Source organism: Glycine max, chromosome 10 (genome assembly GCF_000004515.6).
Source record: "Glycine max cultivar Williams 82 chromosome 10, Glycine_max_v4.0, whole genome shotgun sequence".
Classification (NCBI taxonomy): domain Eukaryota; kingdom Viridiplantae; phylum Streptophyta; class Magnoliopsida; order Fabales; family Fabaceae; genus Glycine; species Glycine max.
In genome coordinates, this window is record NC_038246.2 from 45,065,934 (window position 1) to 45,084,860 (window position 18,927).

An 18,927-nucleotide genomic window follows, 5' to 3' on the forward strand; every position below is an offset into this window, starting at 1 on the left:
AAACTAAATTCAAACTTCATAATTTTCTAACTAGTAAAAATCAAGCTTTAAATTTGATTCATTTAAACAAATAAACCAAACTTCAACACTATTTTTTTAATAAGTTTACTCGACTTGAGCTTATTAATTTACAATTAAAAGAAAAAACAACTCTATAAAAAATAAAAAGTACGTAAGAATATTCGATTAGATAAAAAAAATTAAATTTATTTTCTTTCAGTACTGTTGATGTAAGAAACATCTATCACGCTATCTGTAAATAACATGTTCTTTACAAATACATTTTTTTGCTTATAAAGCTCTTTTCCTCCTCATCTGCTTTACAAAAAAAGTCATTACTCATTACCTTCTCTATACTCTAAGGACAGTTTGTTATGTAAATTGTTTCATATATATATATATATATATACACACACACAACAAGATTGAGAGAAGAGAAAAAACATATAGACGAACAATTATTATATGATGATGTAACCTGTACATATACATCTCAGGAAAACGGTGGCCCCCTTTGTCCCCGTCCCATAATCATCTACAACAATCTCAAAAAGACTATGGCTCACATCACTCTTTGCCTAGGAAATCAACAAACATTTCTCACGGCTCACAAGAAACATAGGGGGAGCACCCAAGTTGAAGAAGGAGGTAACAGATTCATTTAATTCTAGCATTCCCCCTTGGCTTGAAGATCAAGGTATGCCACACAACTATGAACTTCCAATGGTATCCACCCTATCAATGACATCCAAGGCCTTCATCCGATCGATATCAAAGTCGATGACAGGAACAGAAGGTAACCTCCTTGTAGAGAATATATCATTTTTACTTTCACTGATTGGGGAATGACTACTACTCTTGCTTAGCCTATGGTGTTTACTCAACCTGGTCTTGGCAGTGTCAAATTCTTGGCTCTTGCTAATGCCAGGTGTTAGTTTCCTCTTGCTGACGTCGCGAAGCATTTGTTGATCTTCAACCGTTAACATGGGGGAAGAGCAGGCTTTCTGTGTAAATAACTGCCCTGTCTTTTGGGTAGGAGAACGGATGGGCGATTTGACTGGGGACCTTATTCCTCCATTACCAACTCTTACTTGGCTCACTAGATGATGAAGCCAAATGACCAGTTCAAGTATATAAGCTTCTGTTTTGTCTTTGTCAGCATGGTGTAGTGTTTCAATTTTCAACAAGTCGGTCTGGCCGGCAGGTTTTCGGTTGAACTCAGACCTATACAAACTTATATTAGAAAAAAACCGGTAGAACGTACAAACATAGAGCAAGTAAATCTAGTATTCTGTTCTCTCACCCTGTATTAGCCCATTCTCCAACCCATCCAAAGCCATGATGAGCTCTAAATTAATCCAAGTGAAAAAGATATGGTTAAATTGAGCTTTGAGAGAAGAACATGTAGAGGTTAATGGTAATTGAATAATAGAAAAGAACATATCGAAGCTAATGCCTAATAGAGTAATAGGTAACAAGGCTAAAGCAACTCTAAATGTGAAATGGTGTCTTTAGACAAAGCAACCTGAATTATTCTTTATGAATAGAATGATGAGTAATGCTGCTTATTGACCATAATGAAAAGCAAATTTAAACAAATTTGTTGTACCAAATGCAATACTAGGAAATCTAGGAATTGCTGAGTAAGGGGTTAGCAAATATACTTTGTTGTATTGGCGGCAATAGGAACAAGCCATTGCAATATTTTCTCCATTTCAGCTTTGATTTGTGGCACGGTAAGCTGCAAAAATGTTTCATTCATTTCAGATTTAGATTTAAAATTTTGGTCAAAATCAATATTGGAAATGTAGTATAAGCTTATTAGTAGAACTCCTTTGGCTGAAAGAAGATCAATAAAAATCATTAAAAGATGGAACCGAGCAAGTCATTAACAAGCATTTAATGAATTTAAAATAAAACCACTGTATGGGTTCTAAATAATTTGTACAGACAAGAAAACTGAAAATTCTGAGGAAAACATTAAATTTTAAAAAGGAAAAATTAAGTGTAAAGGAAAATTTTTTCGAAGCAAATTATTATATGGAGAATATCATAAAGGCAATATATTAATTTAATAAATAATAATTTCTTATAGTATCAAAAGTTTAGACAAGCATGTAAGTTTGCATTATATATAACATGAAAACATTGCCATACAGTGTCTAGTTTTTCCCCTTGTTTAAGTCAATTAAATTCCTTTATGCATATGACTAGCATAAAAGGGGAAAGTGGATTTATAAATTCAAATCTATTAACTGGAAGTCTGGAGTACATATGCGAGAAAACGGTGGTGCATTTTATAATCTTTATACTATTCATGATCTTACTTGGAAGAAAGTGCGATCTTGAAAAGATAAAAATTCCATTTAGATTTAATCTTGCTAAACGAAAAATTCAAGGGAGACATATTAATCTACTCAAGTATTTATGGCATGGATAAGCAGCTAATAAAATGTATGATGGAAATGGTGGAATATGCACCTCTTCTTTAACCTGAAATGACTGTAACCTCGAGCGCAATGCTGATTTTACATTAGGTGGAAGCCCTTGATATAAAGCATCCCTTGTATTAGGAGGCACAGAACTTGATCGAGACACCTGGTTAAATTAAAATGTCAACTCGGGTCTAAGTAGTCTTGCTATCATTAGGACCAGATGATCATGACAAATATGAGGCAGAAGAGAGAAGAGAAAACGAGAGAACCGTTTCATTTCAAGAAAATAATGTAAAAAACAAGTTGAAAGAACCAATGATACCACCATATCCCCAGCATTACCATGACTAGGAACCTGAGTTTGAGGTGATCTTTTTTCCAAACACCACACACACTATTAAGCTTGTTTGTGTAAATGTGCTTACTACCCTTTTTTTTCCCTTCTCCAATTTTTGTTATTAACAAAGTCACACAACCAACAGAGACTAAAAGATAATATGAACTTCTAAGACAGTAACAAATAATAGAGATTATGTAATTTAAGTAAAATCCTAAACTCACGAGAGTATCAATTTGAGTGATAATGTTCGCATAATGCAAAGCAAGACCAGCAGATCCCAACTTCTTATGGTTGCCTTGAGAATCTTTCGCTTGCTTATCAGTATCTGCAAGGTTGTAGAGGAAGAAGTATAAATGACATGTTTTATTTACCTGGTATCTTAACAACAGCAAAGGATGGTCTACATTTTGTCGGTAAAAAGAAAGGAGCAGCAATTAAACTGTGGGGGACTAAAGTACAAAATAGACCAGGACAAGGTGAACAGATCAGAAAATTCATTTACAAATAACATAGGATAAGTTAAAAATAAAATTATGAGAAGCAATTCATATTTAATCAAATTTATGGACACAACTTCATATCAAAGTATCAAACAATTGAAAGTACAAATACTTTGCAATCATAACTATACGAATGAATGAACCCTATTGCCCTTTGCTGAATACCAAATCCATAACTGTATGTCATAATGATAGCAAAGAGTTTCTTCCATCAATAAATGAAAGGCTTAATTGCATTTTTTACCCTCAACTTTTTAATTTTTAGCCAGTTTTTGCCCCAATAAATTAATTTGGCACATTTTATCCACAACTTTTAAAAACTTGCAAATTTCACCTTTCACTGTTTGTTCACTAATTGACTAATGGAGAGCTGACATGACATGCTCATAAGTGCAAAAGTTGGGGCAAAATTTGCCCAAAAATAAAAAGTTAGGGTAAAATTCGCTAAAAAGTAAAACGTGCAATTTGGAGAGCATGTCATGTCAGCTTTCCATTAGTCAATTAATGGACAATGATGGAAGGTAAAGTTCACAAGCTTCTTAAGAGCAAGGGGGTAAAATGCGCCAAATTAATTTTTTAGGGGTAAAAGTCGCCAAAAATAAAAAAATTGAGAGTAAAAAGTGCAATTAAGCTTAAATCAAATACTATTTCTATAAATAGATGCCAGCAAGTTTGACAAAGACAAGCCTGGGAAATAACTACATATGTCCACCCTAACTCATTATCCATACTCAGAACAAAAAATAAATTATATTACACCCTTAGCTAAACATAATTAATAATCCTGGCAATTCTAGAAAGCATACCAGAACTACCAAATGCTTCATGTATCTCCAAGTATAGAAAATGGACGATGTCTACAAGCTTTTCCATCACCTGCAGATACAACAATCAGATGTTATACTTGTATGATAAGAAAAACACTCAAGAAAAGGAGGCTAAAAAGAATTCAAAAAACAAAATTATTAGGGGAAAAAAGAGGGAAAGCACAACTTGGGGAAAGGAAAGTAGTTAAACTGAATCAACAAAATAAGATGATAAAATCATTCAAGGATTTCAGAAGTAACACTTTTCGGATGTCAAATCAACAGTACAAAACTAAAAACAAATAAAATCCTATATTTAACTTCAACTTCTATTACAATAATCACATTCATGCATCCACTCATAAAAATCTATAGAAGCAACACTGTTCTTACCTCTTCCAAAATCTTGGACCATAGACAAAACTAAAAACAAATAAAATCCTATATTTAACTTCAACTTCTATTACAATAATCACATTCATGCATCCACTCATAAAAATCTATAGAAGCAACACTGTTCTTACCTCTTCCAAAATCTTGGACCATAGTGATTTTTTCTTCAAATTTCTTACATGCTTCTTTTGACTCTTCAATTCTGCTCTTAAAATTGCAAGGCTGTCTCCTACACATTTTATAAACATTGATCACCTAAGTATATGAATACTCATTGTGATAACAAAGACTAAAATAGTTATAACATTCTTTTCCTAAATTGAAAATACTTGGTCAGATTTTTGGGCATCTGGACAAAGATTAATATCCCAGAGATAGGGCATGCAACGTATTGAACTGATAATGGTAAATAGAAAACTGATTAATTGTATAACAGTCTAAAACTAATTACACCGTGTGTTCCAAATTTGTTGTTCACTTTGAAAAACAAAAAATTATACAATATGAGGAAAATATCCTGCTAATTCTTCAACAGTTGATCAATTAATTGTCTATCCCTCTAAACCAAAGGGCTTGTTCTGGGTACTTATTGAACTGTAGAGTTTATAGGGTTTGGAGGGAGCAAGCAGTATAAAAGTCAGAGTTGGTGTGAGTGTGAAGTTTGGCGTAGAATGCTCATAATTTCTACAGTTCTTCATTATCCTTATTATTATTATTATTGAAAAATAGTTCTTTTGTGATTTTTCTTTGGTATATCCGAGTTACACAAGACATGTATAATTACTAGTGTGAAAACTTCTGGAGGCAAGACTAAGGACTTTTCTATAAGGATAGGTTTACATTAGAGTTCAGGCTTGAGTCCTTACTTGTTTGACCTAGTATTGGATGTTCTTACCAGGAATATACAAAAAGTTATCCCTAGATACATGTTTCTTGCTGATGATACATTTAATTGAACAATCAAGGGAAGATGTTTACTACAAACTTGAACTTTGGAGACACATTGGAATCAAAGGGTTTTCACTTGAGTAGGAGTAAGGCAGAGTATATGCAGTGCAACTTTAACAAGAAACAAGAGGAATCTGAATTGAAGATAAATTTCATATCACAGGTTTAAGTTAAAGCATCTGAGTCAATATTACAAACTATAGGGAAATTAATGAAGATGTCACACACAAGATACAAACTAGGTAGTTAAAGTATCTGAGTCAAAATTACAAATGATAGGGAAATTAATGAAGATGTCACACAAGATACAAATGAAAGTTTCATCATATTGTTATATGGTAGTGAATGTTAGGCTTCAAAGGGATATCAAGAGAAAAAAGTGAGAGACTGAGAGCAACAGAAATGAATATGTTTAGATTTTAAACACCTATAGAGGATAAAATGACAGAAAATTGGTTAAGGTAGTTTGAATACATGCAAAGAATGCCACTAGAGGATGGATCAACACATTTTTGGTCAAAACTACCATAAATAAGACATTGACTGTAAACAGAATAAGTTTTCAAATACACAATACAAGAACATGGGATTTGATGTAACTCGTATATTATTATTATTTCCTTTTGTTATTGTTTTTACAGATTTAATTAGATTTGTTTCATCATTATATATAATTCAGACTGATTTTCGTTATTTGTAGTAATCGGGCCAGAGATGCCCATAATTCTAGAATATCATTTATTATCAAGTCTGTACATATTGTAACCCTTATTGTACAGTTTCAATTAAAAAAACTTCGTACCCCATTGCCCAGAGGCTCTTCGCTATGCGAAGGTATGGGGGAGGGATGTTGTACAGTTTCAATTATCAGAAATAATATTCATTTTTATACCTCTTTGTGTGGCATTTGAATTGTCCTCTTCTTGAAACTTGCGCCGATAATCTTGATCAAATCTATCTAAGGCATGCAATTCATGATATAATTCCTGCACTCAGGAAAAAGTATACTAAATTAAGACTTAACAAAATCAGCTGTTCAACATGAAGAAATAAGAATCAACTTTCCATCAGGATGTCTAGTTTTGCTCTTATTACAGAGAATAAAGGCAGATGAGTTAGAATCAGATCATGCTTCATTTTTCAATTTATAAAAAAAATATTTATTTTCTTTGTTGTTTTCTGTTTTGTTCTTAAGTTAATGAATCCTAACTCTTCATAATTTTTTCTCTTGGTCTTATGAATTTCTTTTCTTATCAAGAGATTATAATAAAATTCAAAATCATATTCCAGAAGCTTGCATGCTGTTACTATTGACTCCAATGCTTCACATGCACATAACTAAAAATATATATATAATCGAAAAAAGCATGTAAGTAATTGAAAAATATTAAACTGACAAGCTATTTCACCACAAATGAATAATTGATATCCAATGAATAGCGCAGATGTTGCTTGTGTTTGTTGAGTTCAAAGTTGAAAATTTAAATAGAAAGCTCATAAATGCCACATCTGTGTAGCTTGAGGCATATACTTGGAAAAAATTGCCAAAAGCTTGGATTTGAAAGGATAATTTCTTATCCCACAAAAGAGTAATATAAAAACTTAATCCTAATCCCAAAACTGAGCTACCTATAAATAAGACAATGCAGACACTTTTTACTTATACAAAAACATAATATTTATATCAAAATACTTGACCACTGCATAACTCAATTGTCCATATCTGGTTCATGATTAACTTTTGATATCAAACTCCCTTTTTCTCATAAAAAAAGAAGAACGTTTACACATTGGAATATCAATTTGGATATCAAGCTTGACTTAAATTCAACACGAGTCTTAAAAAAATGTTGATAGGTTTCTTAAGATGCATAACATGACAGATGAAAAAAAGTTGTCATTTCATAGAGAAAAGAAATCTGTAAATTTTAAGAATTTAAAACCCAGAAAGAACAGGAAAAAAGTCCATCTAACTATCTCTCAATCTCAATATGCAAATATTATAAAGTTTATGCACATAATTTCTTATTGAGCATCAGGTAACAGACTGTTCAGTAACTTAAACAAATACAATAGCAAGGACACTAAGAATAAACATTCAGCTATAAAATGGAAATATACTAGACAGAAAATTAACAATCTCTGAAATGTAAATTTTATATCCAATTAAAGATCAAGTGTGACAATGAATTAGTGAATCTTTTAAACAAATTACCTTAAATTAACACAACATGTCAGCAGCATAAAACACAAGTGAATTCGACTAAATCTCATTTGATTACCGAGCAATTGAGACAGCTTTATTTTCTTCATATGATTGTTGTTTTGTTTGTAGTGAATAGTGATATTTCCAATATAGGAAATGAGGGTGATCAAAGAATTTCAAACTAAACCAGAACACAATTTCCCCTCAGTTCTGTTCAAACTGTAACACATTCCGTAGTATAATACTCAAATACACGCTTCAATGACAAAGACAGTGTCATGAGTTCAGCATACAAATTTCAGGAAGATGACAGGCATATGCACTGTTCCTTTTAACAGGCATACTCACAGCTGTATATTGAACAAAGGTCATTAGTTGTTGCATCACCATCTCTGCCTCCTCTTTCAATTGTTTTTGTGGTGTAAGCTCTGAACCTAACCTAAACATCAACAAAGACAAAGAAAACCATAACTAACACAATGTTAGATGTTACAAGAAAAAATATAAGGAAAGATCAACTGATCTAGACTAGTTCTAAAAAATACAAGATTAAATCAATTCAACTACAATTACTTCTCAAAATAGCGATCCAGGTTGTGCCATTGAGGATCTTTACAACGATTTCCAAAACGCACAACTTCACCAGAAAATATTTTCAATTCTTCTCTGTCAAAACAGTACAAGATAGTGAAAACTTTAAGCACAGTAGTAGCTGAAGAAAATAAACTCCAAATCAAAGGGAGAATGCTACTAAGTTGATCATGAAAATATCCATGATAACCTACCTCTTGTCTGCTGCAGCAATTCTTAGGAGTTCATCCATATCTCTGGATATCAAAATTTGCACTCCTTCAGATGGTAGAACCACCTCTTTTAAATGTCTGATGTTCTCTTTCGAAAGAGATTGCATCAAATTGGCGCCCTTAACAATTGTGTTTGCAACTTCGAAGGCCAAAATGGAAATTTTATTTCCTTTTGTTGTCACACCTGATGTAAAACCATTACTGAGATTTAAATTTGTCATACTACTGCCTAGTGTGTCCAAAACTTCTACTGCCTTGCCAAGCCCAGCTGTACCAGCTCGGCCCAAAAGTGAACTCACCTCTGATACCTGTAATACACCAAAAGATAAGACAAAAAGCCAATCTAATCGCTTTTTTTTTTTTGTTACATGGGAAGCCTTAAAGAACTGGAAATAGGGAAGGGAGAGGAAAAGGGAAGTGTAAAGAATAGAGATCTAATCCAATCCATAACATCAAGAACAAGTTATTCTATAAGACCAATGCTTGGCACCATGTGAGGTATTATCTCATTAAAAAAAAGGAATCTAATTTATATAATTAAAAACACAACATATGTAAGCCTTTCTCAATTAAATCATATATATCTTTTGGTAGAAACTCTAACCATTTTTATTGAACAGTTGACTGACATAGAGACAAAGACCACAACTTATCTAGACAAATAACCACACAATATAGATTATTATGGTAAAAAGAAGGGAAAGAATTAAACTAATACTTTCCTATAGTAAAGCTGTATTACAGGAAGAATTCTTTCCTAACTAATAAAAGAACATAAAGGAATGAATCTGTACAGAGAAAAAAGGATATAACCTGTCCTAATAGTAGTATTATATTGCAAAATACTCAACCATTCTCAGTCCCCTTAATTAACACATCTATCTGCCTATTGGTATCCTGAAGGGAAATATACTGTGGTTATCAGTCCACTATATAATTTCTCCGTATACATAATTGTCAATTTTATTTTTCTATGCTTAATGCCTTTGGTAAGGTGGAAACCAACCAATAGTAGCTAGCTTAGGGTTAAATAGACATTATGAGATAGAGATATGAAAAAATGTCATGCTTTAAATAGGCTTTAGAAATTGAGGCGTATAGGTTGTATGCAATATTAGAGAATCCTATGCATAATGCATGAGTGCCTAGTGCACCTAAAGAATTAGGGTATTTGCTTTGACAACTAGGACACATTGCCAAGGAATTGCGATGAGATTCAAAGGAGGATATGAACGTTGATCTTTCCCAGAGTGAAGTACGTACATTTTTAAGGGTATCCCTATGCAAATAAATATGCTTTGAGCTTTTGTTTATGGCTTCACTAAGGTGCTTTACCCTTGGCTTTTTCAAGAGAGTTTCCATTTCTAATCCGCAGTCAGTTTTGTTGCATTCTAGATTATTATCCTGTAATATGCTTTCCTTTTTTGAATAGTATCTTGTCCTCTCCTCCCCCAATCTCCCCAACTGTGCCTTCCCTCTTTTCTCTCTAGTAAATTAATTTTCTATTAATAAAACTGCTTGGTTTCCCTTAATATTTACACAAAATCAGCTATTCAGCCAGAAGCATCATTGCAGCATATTGATTATAAGCTTTTAGAAATTTCAGACATTCTAATCCAAACACACAAGAAATAGAAAGATCAAACAGGAGAAAGGTAACTCAACTTAACAACAGCTTGCTTGGACCTAGATTTATGTGATAAAGCCCTGGGCAGGCGAGGAATCCCATCATTGATATCATCCATACCCGATCCATTAAAAACATTTTCCCTTCTGGTAAACGAAAACGATTCTCGTTGATGCTTATCCAAGTCGTCATCATCATCAACATCATCATCATCTTCATCAGGAAGCACAATTGAATTGCTATCTACACTTCTGGGAAGTACAATAGGCTGATAAGCCATTCCAGGTTCATTATTAACATGACCATTAGCATGCCTCGAGCTTCCACTAAGTGCATTATCTACAGCTACACCATCCACAGTCGCTTTCCATGACCTCGAGCAAATACCACCCATATTATGTCCAATTGCTTGTGACTTATATAGTTTATTACTCTCTGTACACAATGTCCATACAACACACCCTACAAGAAAACCTCAATTCACAGGAATGGTGTAGTCAAGACACAGATTTTGATCATACCAATTTTGATCACCCTTACAGCTCCACTCCATCAACTCTGTTCAAGTCACCAAATCTTAATTAAAAAAAATATATTAAAAATCTATAAAATCTGAAATACACAAAAAAAAAAAAAAAACATCCAGTGGAAAATTAGAGAGACCTAATTAACTAAATGGGGTTTTTCTAAAAAAAAAAAAAAAAAAAAAGAACCCCCCACCCAATGAATCAAAGCTATTCTACGGAAACTCGATAGAGTAGTGGATCCAAAAGAGGTAATTGATAGGGTAGAGAGGTACCAGAATCAGAGATCTGTGAGAAGTTGCATGAGTACCATTCTGAGAAGGGGAAAAAAAAGAAGCAAAAGGGGTGCAAAGAGAAAAGATGGAAATGGGTATCGGAGAGAAGTTCAGTGAGTGTTCTCTTTGACACTCGGAAGTGGAACAGGAGCTGCTGCCACACGCAACACAAAAGTTCACAGAGGAATCAGTGAATAAAATCAGCAATTCTTCTTCTCTCTCTTTCTTTCTTTTCTTTCTCTCTCCACTCTTGTGTGTTGTTCCATTTTCAGCGATAGTCAAAACGCATCAAAACTTTGTGTTGTGTTTGACTTTTGACCGTGGTGAAAACGTTCTTCTCCCAACTACCAATGAAAACGCATCCATGGATGGATGGGGTTGGCTTCGTCTTTTTCACTACTTCCTCTCCTAATGACAACAATCACCTTTGTAATAAAAACAATTTATTGTCGTTGGTGAAATTTTTTAACAAGTGTCTTAGGTTAGGTTATATGGTCAAGAAATTAGTGTGGAGACCATTATAAAAAAAAAATCATGGTTATATAATTTTTCTTAATTCCTCAAATAATGAATAATGTCTTAAAAAATTAATTAGTATTTGCTTTTTTTATTTGAGTAGAACATTCGGAAAAGATAACATTGTCCACTTGCAAAATCAAATTATGTGACACGTGCCACAAATATAAATCTAAATCTTAAAAGAAAACATGTTCGATGTTAATCTTATTTAAATCTAAATCTTAAAAATAACATGTTCAATGTTAATCTTATTGGCTTGTAAATTGTAATTTTGAGGTGATGAAGTGATATAGGACTATATTTAATAAATTATTCATATTTTTCTTGAAAAATATGTTCAAATAGTAAAATGTTTTTGAATAATTCCAAAGTTTAATAATCATGCACATGTAAAGTAAATTATATTATAATCAATTAAAAATTATTGTTAATATAACTTTTAAAAGATATATATAGTAAAAATCAACACGGACCTACAATTCTACATGTTACTCAGCTGTTAAGATGTATGTCCAAAACACGCAAATTTGAAATAGGACCTGGTTCGTGTATGGTCCCTCCTTGTGAAACAATGAATCCACGTCAATTAAAATCTACTATGCGTAATTGTGTTGGCGTAATTGTGTTGAACACTTTTTTTTTTGTTTTTTCAGTGGAACAATTGTGTTGTTAAAGCACGGTTAAACTTTCAGTTTTGTTAAAGCACGTTATGTTTTCTCTTAGAGCACTTTAACTAGTATTCCAACGTACTAAAGAACAATTGTTCTGATACAACTTCATGAAATTTCAAGGAAATTTCTTATGGATTGATGAAAAAACAAATCAAAAAAGGAAAGAGAAAACTATTTGTCAATTATTTGCCTTGAACATGGAGTATTATCTGAGATGATCCATCCCCCATGTGAAGTTGCCCTTGTCAGTTTGTTCAATCTCAAATCGTTTCAGATTTTTCTTTGTTAAGGTAAGCTGGGTTTGCATAGCATCTTTAGTCTAAACTGATGGATGCTAATATTTGTTTATACATTTTTTTGTCCATATCTAGCCATTGACAGACACACCCAACAAGTAGATCATTATCACTCATTTAGAAGTTTTCAGAACTTGTCTGAACTTGTTATTAGTGACTTATTTGGCAAGAATAATTACTTTTTATTAGCTTCTAGCAAAGTTTTAAAAAAATGGTCATTTTTTCTTTAAAAAAATGGTTTTCCAAAATGGTTTGGTGGTTATTTAAATTGTTAAAAAACTACTATATGAACCTCACTAGGAAATCCCTCAAATCATATTACCAAAATTGTCAACCTATAGAGGTTGGTCAATTTGTATGAAATGCAAACTAGGACTGATTGATTACCTTTCACCTACGTAATCATCCCCGGATGGAAATCTAGCCTAGTTATTACAAATGACCATCTTATGGTCATCATGTATCACATCTTCAACATCAAAAACTGTGTATATTCAACTTTAGAAGGATATGCTGTTATTAGCTCTATGCACTAAAGCCTATCTTTATTTGATTATTGACAGCCAAGCTTTTAAATTGCAGTTTTGCCACAATCCTTGATAATGTAGGAAATTGCGGTAATAGCTGCAATTACAGGTGCGTTGCAGTTGTGAAAACTCCAATACCTTGATGTTCCAATCAAAATCACATAATGTTTGATAAAACCTTGCAGAAAGCAAAAGAAGAGAGGGTAGGAAGCAGTAAAATGGTAAGATGAGGACAATAGACTTTAAATATTGCAGCCATTAAGCCCTTATGTTCTATCAACAGAATTCTAGTAGTATAATGACAAGAATACTTGTATTTGTTAGCTTTTAGCCCAGTTTGCAATTATACATTGTTGTTATATGGAAAGAACAAGGCAAAAAAGTACATTGAAGGTAGAGAGATAGAAGAATAAAGTTTATAATAGCAAGCACACATAGTAGAAGAAAGTTACTACTTTTATATAGAGCTGGAATATAACTGGAAAACAATAACAAAACTACCTGAAATTTCCGTTCTTAAAATAGAACATCACAGAAAATAACTCAATAATATCTCCAGAGAACTTCGGTTTGCTGACCAATTATTTAGCAACATACAAACTGAAGCACTAAGGCTTTTTCTAACATACATGAAAGTTTGAAAATAACAGAGTTCAAAATTCACAAAATATCCTGAAAGCTAATGCTTCAGACTCAACTGCCGGGAGAGATAGGCATTGTTGGACCCAAATAGAACATGGGAGATTGAAATTTGACTTCAAAACGAGGCAAGAAGCTTAAAATCCTTTGGTTCTCCAACACTGGATTTACATCATACAAGACAGCAAAAGAATCACTTTAACAAGGATATATAATAGAATTAAATAATAAGGAAAACTCACATACAAATCAAATCCTGTATAAAAGGATTTCAGGAGCTGAACGGTTTATAATATTTGCAAAACTACAAAGGGAACCGAAGTACGTACCCTTCTATTCATGTTACTGTTGAGATAGAAGGTCATCCAGTTCTTCTATGATAGCTATATAGCAGAAATTGTACTGAGCCTGATAAATTGCAGAATGAGTCACCAAGAAGTTCAAATAGAAAGTATATAGAAGAAAAGGGACAGATTACTACATCTAACAGATTTTCATAAATGAAGAATCAAAAGGAGGGGATGAACATTGTCCTGTTTTTATGTAAACATTCTTCATTAACTCATTAAATATTAAATTAGCAAATCATGTATCTGACCATTCTAAGACGCTGGGTCCTGAACGTAGTGACTGTGTCAGCAATATTTACAGCAGAGATATCACCAGCAAGTATTCTCTGAATTGTGTTGTGAATTTGTGCAATATGTTCCAGTTCTACCAATATCGGCACTGAAACCGAGTTTGTCTCAGAAATATATCAAATATGCATGTGACTTAACAATAGTCATCATTGCCATGCATAAGGCAAATAAACAAAAGCATGAACGAAATGAACCTGCAGTGCACCACTATGGGGCCAAGGTTTGGTTCTAAATGATATAATCTTTTAAAAATTTCACGAACAGCATATGTATAATTGGGAACTCCATGGTCAGGCCATGTAGTATGATGAATATGCAAAACAGATAATGGCGTATCTTGTACATGCAACCAAAGATTAAAGTTAACCGGAAGCTATCATTCGGGACAGTTATGGCTTTTCATTTGAAGAATTGTAATCATTGATGGGCATTCAGAATGCATGGCTTTATGGAATTAGGCAGGGTCCATGAGTAATTCACACCAATATGTTATAAACTAAAATACTAATTAGGTAGATCAAATCTACAAATTTGAAAAAAAATTGAAATTATTTGACACTTCTTTAAAAATTAAATACAATATATACTATAATTTTTAAAAATATAAGTAAATATCAACTATAAGAATATATATCTATAAATGTCTTATTTATCTGATATGTATAATAGGTGAGATAAAATCAATATATTCAATGATGGTTAGATTAATAAAATGTATATGTACAAAAGTTATTAAAGAGAGTAATTTGGCTTAAGATTATTCTTGTAAAGTGTAGTGTAGCTTGATGTCTCTCCTTACGTAGGAGAAGGATTAACTTATGTCATGAGTAAGATTTTTTTTACACTTATTCTTTTTAATAACTTTTATAAAATGTGAAATTTATAAATCTAACTATTGAATCATATCAAGATCGGTTCAAGGATAAAGTTGTTAAAATTTAAGTTTTAAGTTTATTAATAAAAAAACATATTATTAATTTTTATAAATTAAGCTAAAATGTCACTCACTCACGTATGTTGACAAAAAGATTATATATAATTCTCTAATTAATTTTAAATATTTTTTTTAAATCTCACTCACTATTGAAATGACCTTGAATCATATACATCATCTTGATGACTATTTATGTATAATTTAAAATAAATTAAAAACTCAAATGTATATAATTTTATGGTTAATGTTTATTTATATTTTGAAAAGTTTACTAAATGTTAAAATAAAGTTTTGACTTTTAATTGATGATATATCAAATAATTTAAAAATTATACCGATTTTTATATATTTGAATTATTTAATATTATTGAATAAATACATCTATTTTTTGGACTAATCTTTATAAGATATTGAAATCTACTTAAACCATTTTTTATGAATATGTTTAACATATAAAATTATTTATTAATCATGTCACATATTTGATGTACTTAATATATATATATATATATATTTAACTTCCAAATATTACGATCAAAGAAAAGTCTCTTCAGCACTTGCATGGAGGAGGAGATTGAAATATGGCTCCTCCCCAAGTCTCACCTACTTCCATATAAACTAATTAACTGGTCGAAAAAATTATTTCAGTATAAAATATATTTTTAATTTTTGTAGTTTTGATAAAAAAAAAATAATATTAATTTTGTATTATAACTTTGATTAAATTGGTTAATCATGTGATTTTCGTCTTTCATCACATAATTTTTTCCGTCAGTAGGAAGAAAAACCACTATTTCTTCTTTGAAGTTGAGAGATCAAATTAATCAAAATTAAATTGAAGTCTAACCGAAAGTACCAAAACATATTTTATCCATATTATGGTTGACCTTGAAATGGCTCAATACCAGCAGTGAAGTCTCTGTAGTTTTCACCCCTTTCCCGATAATAGAGATATTTTCACCAACATCTCTACTTCCATTTCCATCGTTCGTTTGAAAATAATCTCCGCACAACTCAATCTTTTAAAAAAGAGTAGGGAAATTAAAAAGTAATGACATAAAGTATTACACGAAGAAGAATGAAAAATGAGTAAGCAAGGAAGTGGGAAGTACCCCGTCATGAGTAAGCATAAGTTTCTTCAAGTGGACCAATTGTGTAGCAATAAACTTTGATATATTTTCAGGGAAGTAAATTCAAGACCCAATCAAAATCTACTTCATAAAGACCACAAAATTAAGATGTAGCATACCGAGATAGGGCTTGCGTTGATATAACCCTGTGTTGACTTCAGAATAATCCTGTTCTTGTCAACTGAAACAAACATTAATGCTAAATTTCATTTTTCCATGAAGTGACGACATTCCTACAATATTTTAGAAGAAAGTATTAAATAAAATATACCACTAATACATAATATATTTAATGTTATAAAAATATAAAACCTAGTATTTAATATTTATCATACTAAAAAACTAGGAGAATTATTTCGTTTTTCTCTTCTTAATTATTTTTCTTTCCATTGCATAATTTTTTTACAAATTATTGTATGCACAAATACAAGTTTTGTGTATATTGATTGGTAAGTGGGAAATTTACCTTGATAAACGTCGTGTCGATTTTTCCTGACATTGACAGGATCAAGAGCTACAGCGCATATTTTTTGGGTATCAATTTCGGTTACTGGCCTGTTAGCCTGAAAAGTGAAAACAAAAAAACATAAAACATTTTTTTTCTAAATATGATATGAATATAAAATTGTTCCAACTAAAAATAATAATTAATTTTCGTGGGAAATCGTAATATAAAAAAGTAAATATTTCTCTTTTAATATAATTTGTTTTTATATCCAAATACAAATTAGGATAAGTTAAAGAATGATGTGTGATGATAATGATAAGTTAGGGGAAAGTTGAACATCTAAGAGTTTGAATTGGTAATGCCCTCAGGAGTGTGATGGAGCTTGTCCTTCATTAAGGTAAGAGCTTCTCTGCAGTGTTTCACCTGATCCGCAGTCAAGGAAATTGGGGAAAGATCATCGAGCCAGAAATTCAATTTATGGAGAGAAAATATAGAGGATGAAGCTGTTGTTGTATTGGTGACCATTGCAGAGAGACGAGGTTCCTCAATTCATGAGTTGAACAATGTACTTGTATTCTCAGTTCAAGATGTTGCCTTCCCATGTGCTAACAGCCATCGTTTATTACTTCAGTAAGACTTTAATTTTTATATGCATAACCACTACCATTAGTCAATTAAAAATTACTATAATTATAATTTTTTAAGTTGTTTTAAATTTCTATACAATCTAATGAATAGGTCTCAACTCTCGAGTTCAAAATATGCACTTGCAATGAATACTCAGAAACTAGTTGTTAGAAAATAAATAATATTAGTATAATTAGATAACAGTTGTAAGAAAATCTTTACATGTCGATGTATTTAAATCAAATTAATTAATATATCACCTTTGGGCTTTCCATGTGTTAATCGCTGGGCCTAATCAAGATGCTTCTGCTTTCCATGTGTTAATCACTGAGTTTAATCATGAAGCTTCTTGCATTTGAGTCCATATATAATAAAAGGCTTAAATATTTTTTTATTCTTAATATATATTTAAATTTTGTGTTTGATTTTCAATTTTTTTTTTCATTTTTACTCTTTGACATATGAAAGGTCTTGTTTATTACCCCTGTCATTAAGATTTTTCCGTTGATTGATGATATGGCAGTTAACTTTTAAAAAATACGATTTGTTATAATTTTAAAACAGTGAATATTCTTTTGAAATTAAAATTACAATTTATGGTAACTAAAACCCATCAAAATCAATTCATTTTGAAATTACAATTTTCAAACACCACTACCTCCACTATTCATCATCAAACAATACTACCAACCAACATCCATGCTGACACCATCACCATCAACGACCACCACCGCCGTTGCACCACTGCACCACTCCTTAACCACTAGATCTAGTCACACACCAACCTTGCCACCCTCCTCCAACGTTGCATGCTGCCTCCACCTCCAAATCTGATTGCACGCAACTTTTCTCGACCAAACACTTTTTCTCGCATGTAGACCCCTACAAGCATTGTCACACACCGATTGCGCCATCAACAACGTCGCCATGACCCCTACCAGCATTGTCGGACACCACCTATACCCAACCTTGATGTTGTTGCGCCGCTTGCACCATCTCAACGGCACCACATGCAACACACCATTGTGGCTCTAATGGTGAGATCAAGAAGCAGTGCAACTTTGTTAATTAAGTAATTAATTAATTAGCAACAACAACCTTTTTTTAATTCGACATTTGTTTTGAAAGATGAAGGTTAAAGGAGAAAAAGGTATGTGAAGCGCTAGTGCGATAACTTCAAAAGAGGGTCCTCAATATTTTATTTATTTTTACTTTAATTGATTATGACAATTATTAATTGTCATAAAATTTAATTTTAATTTTGAAATAAATCCTGACAATTTTTGAACCATCACAAATTATGTTATCAAATATTTATCAGATACATCATCACTTAATTAACAGTAAAGACCTAAAACAAAACTTTTCAAATATAAAAATACATTAGAATAATTTTTTTATTAAAAAAATAAATACAAAATTTAAATATATATTAAAGATTAAAAATATATTTAATCCATAATAAACTGTAACGAAATTTGATATTCATGTTTGATCATTAAGGATATACTTCCAGACGAGAAAAATAAATATTAAGAGAAAAAATATAAAAAATGATTCATTCGTTTTTGTTTGGTAGATGGAGAGCGAGAGAAGAAAAAAAATACAGTACTAAAAAAAAACTAATACTCATAGAGA

At 31.8% G+C, this 18,927-nt stretch overlaps 1 protein-coding gene and 1 long non-coding RNA gene across 4 annotated transcripts; both read right to left on the reverse strand.

Moving 5' to 3' along the window:
• Positions 1 to 447: 447 nt before the first annotated feature.
• On the reverse strand, positions 448 to 11,200 carry LOC100812676 (protein PSK SIMULATOR 1). 2 transcript variants are annotated; one of them, XM_006589400.4, is made up of 13 exons: positions 10,858 to 11,200; positions 10,096 to 10,616; positions 8,414 to 8,739; positions 8,202 to 8,294; positions 7,977 to 8,067; positions 6,315 to 6,408; positions 4,606 to 4,703; positions 4,082 to 4,151; positions 2,997 to 3,100; positions 2,482 to 2,598; positions 1,665 to 1,741; positions 1,304 to 1,348; positions 448 to 1,224 (listed from the first exon to the last, which is right to left on the reverse strand). In XM_006589400.4, the coding sequence occupies exons 2-13, from the start codon at positions 10,450 to 10,452 to the stop codon at positions 711 to 713; spliced, it is 1,986 nt and encodes a 661-aa protein (XP_006589463.1). In that variant the 5' UTR covers positions 10,453 to 10,616; positions 10,858 to 11,200; the 3' UTR covers positions 448 to 710. The 2 variants fall into 2 exon arrangements, with proteins under 2 accessions (XP_006589463.1, XP_014618812.1); XM_014763326.3 differs by having other exon boundaries at positions 10,096 to 10,634.
• A 2,119-nt stretch (positions 11,201 to 13,319) lies between these two features.
• LOC100814283 (uncharacterized) lies at positions 13,320 to 14,725 on the reverse strand. 2 transcript variants are annotated; one of them, XR_005886710.1, is made up of 4 exons: positions 14,345 to 14,725; positions 14,108 to 14,238; positions 13,839 to 13,917; positions 13,320 to 13,670 (listed from the first exon to the last, which is right to left on the reverse strand). It is a non-coding gene; the product is annotated as an uncharacterized lncRNA (long non-coding RNA). The 2 variants fall into 2 exon arrangements; XR_005886711.1 differs by having other exon boundaries at positions 14,108 to 14,725.
• Between the last annotated feature and the right edge of the window lie 4,202 nt (positions 14,726 to 18,927).

Coding starts and splice junctions, on each gene's coding strand:
- LOC100812676 (XM_006589400.4), bottom strand. CDS start 10,452: ATGGGTGGTATTTGCTCGAGGTCATGGAAAGCGACTGTGGATGGTGTA. Junction 3,101..4,081: donor TGAAGCATTTGGTAGTTCTG/GTATGCTTTCTA, acceptor ACAACCTTGCAG/ATACTGATAAGCAAGCGAAA. Junction 2,599..2,996: donor TCACTCAAATTGATACTCTC/GTGAGTTTAGGA, acceptor TAATTTAACCAG/GTGTCTCGATCAAGTTCTGT.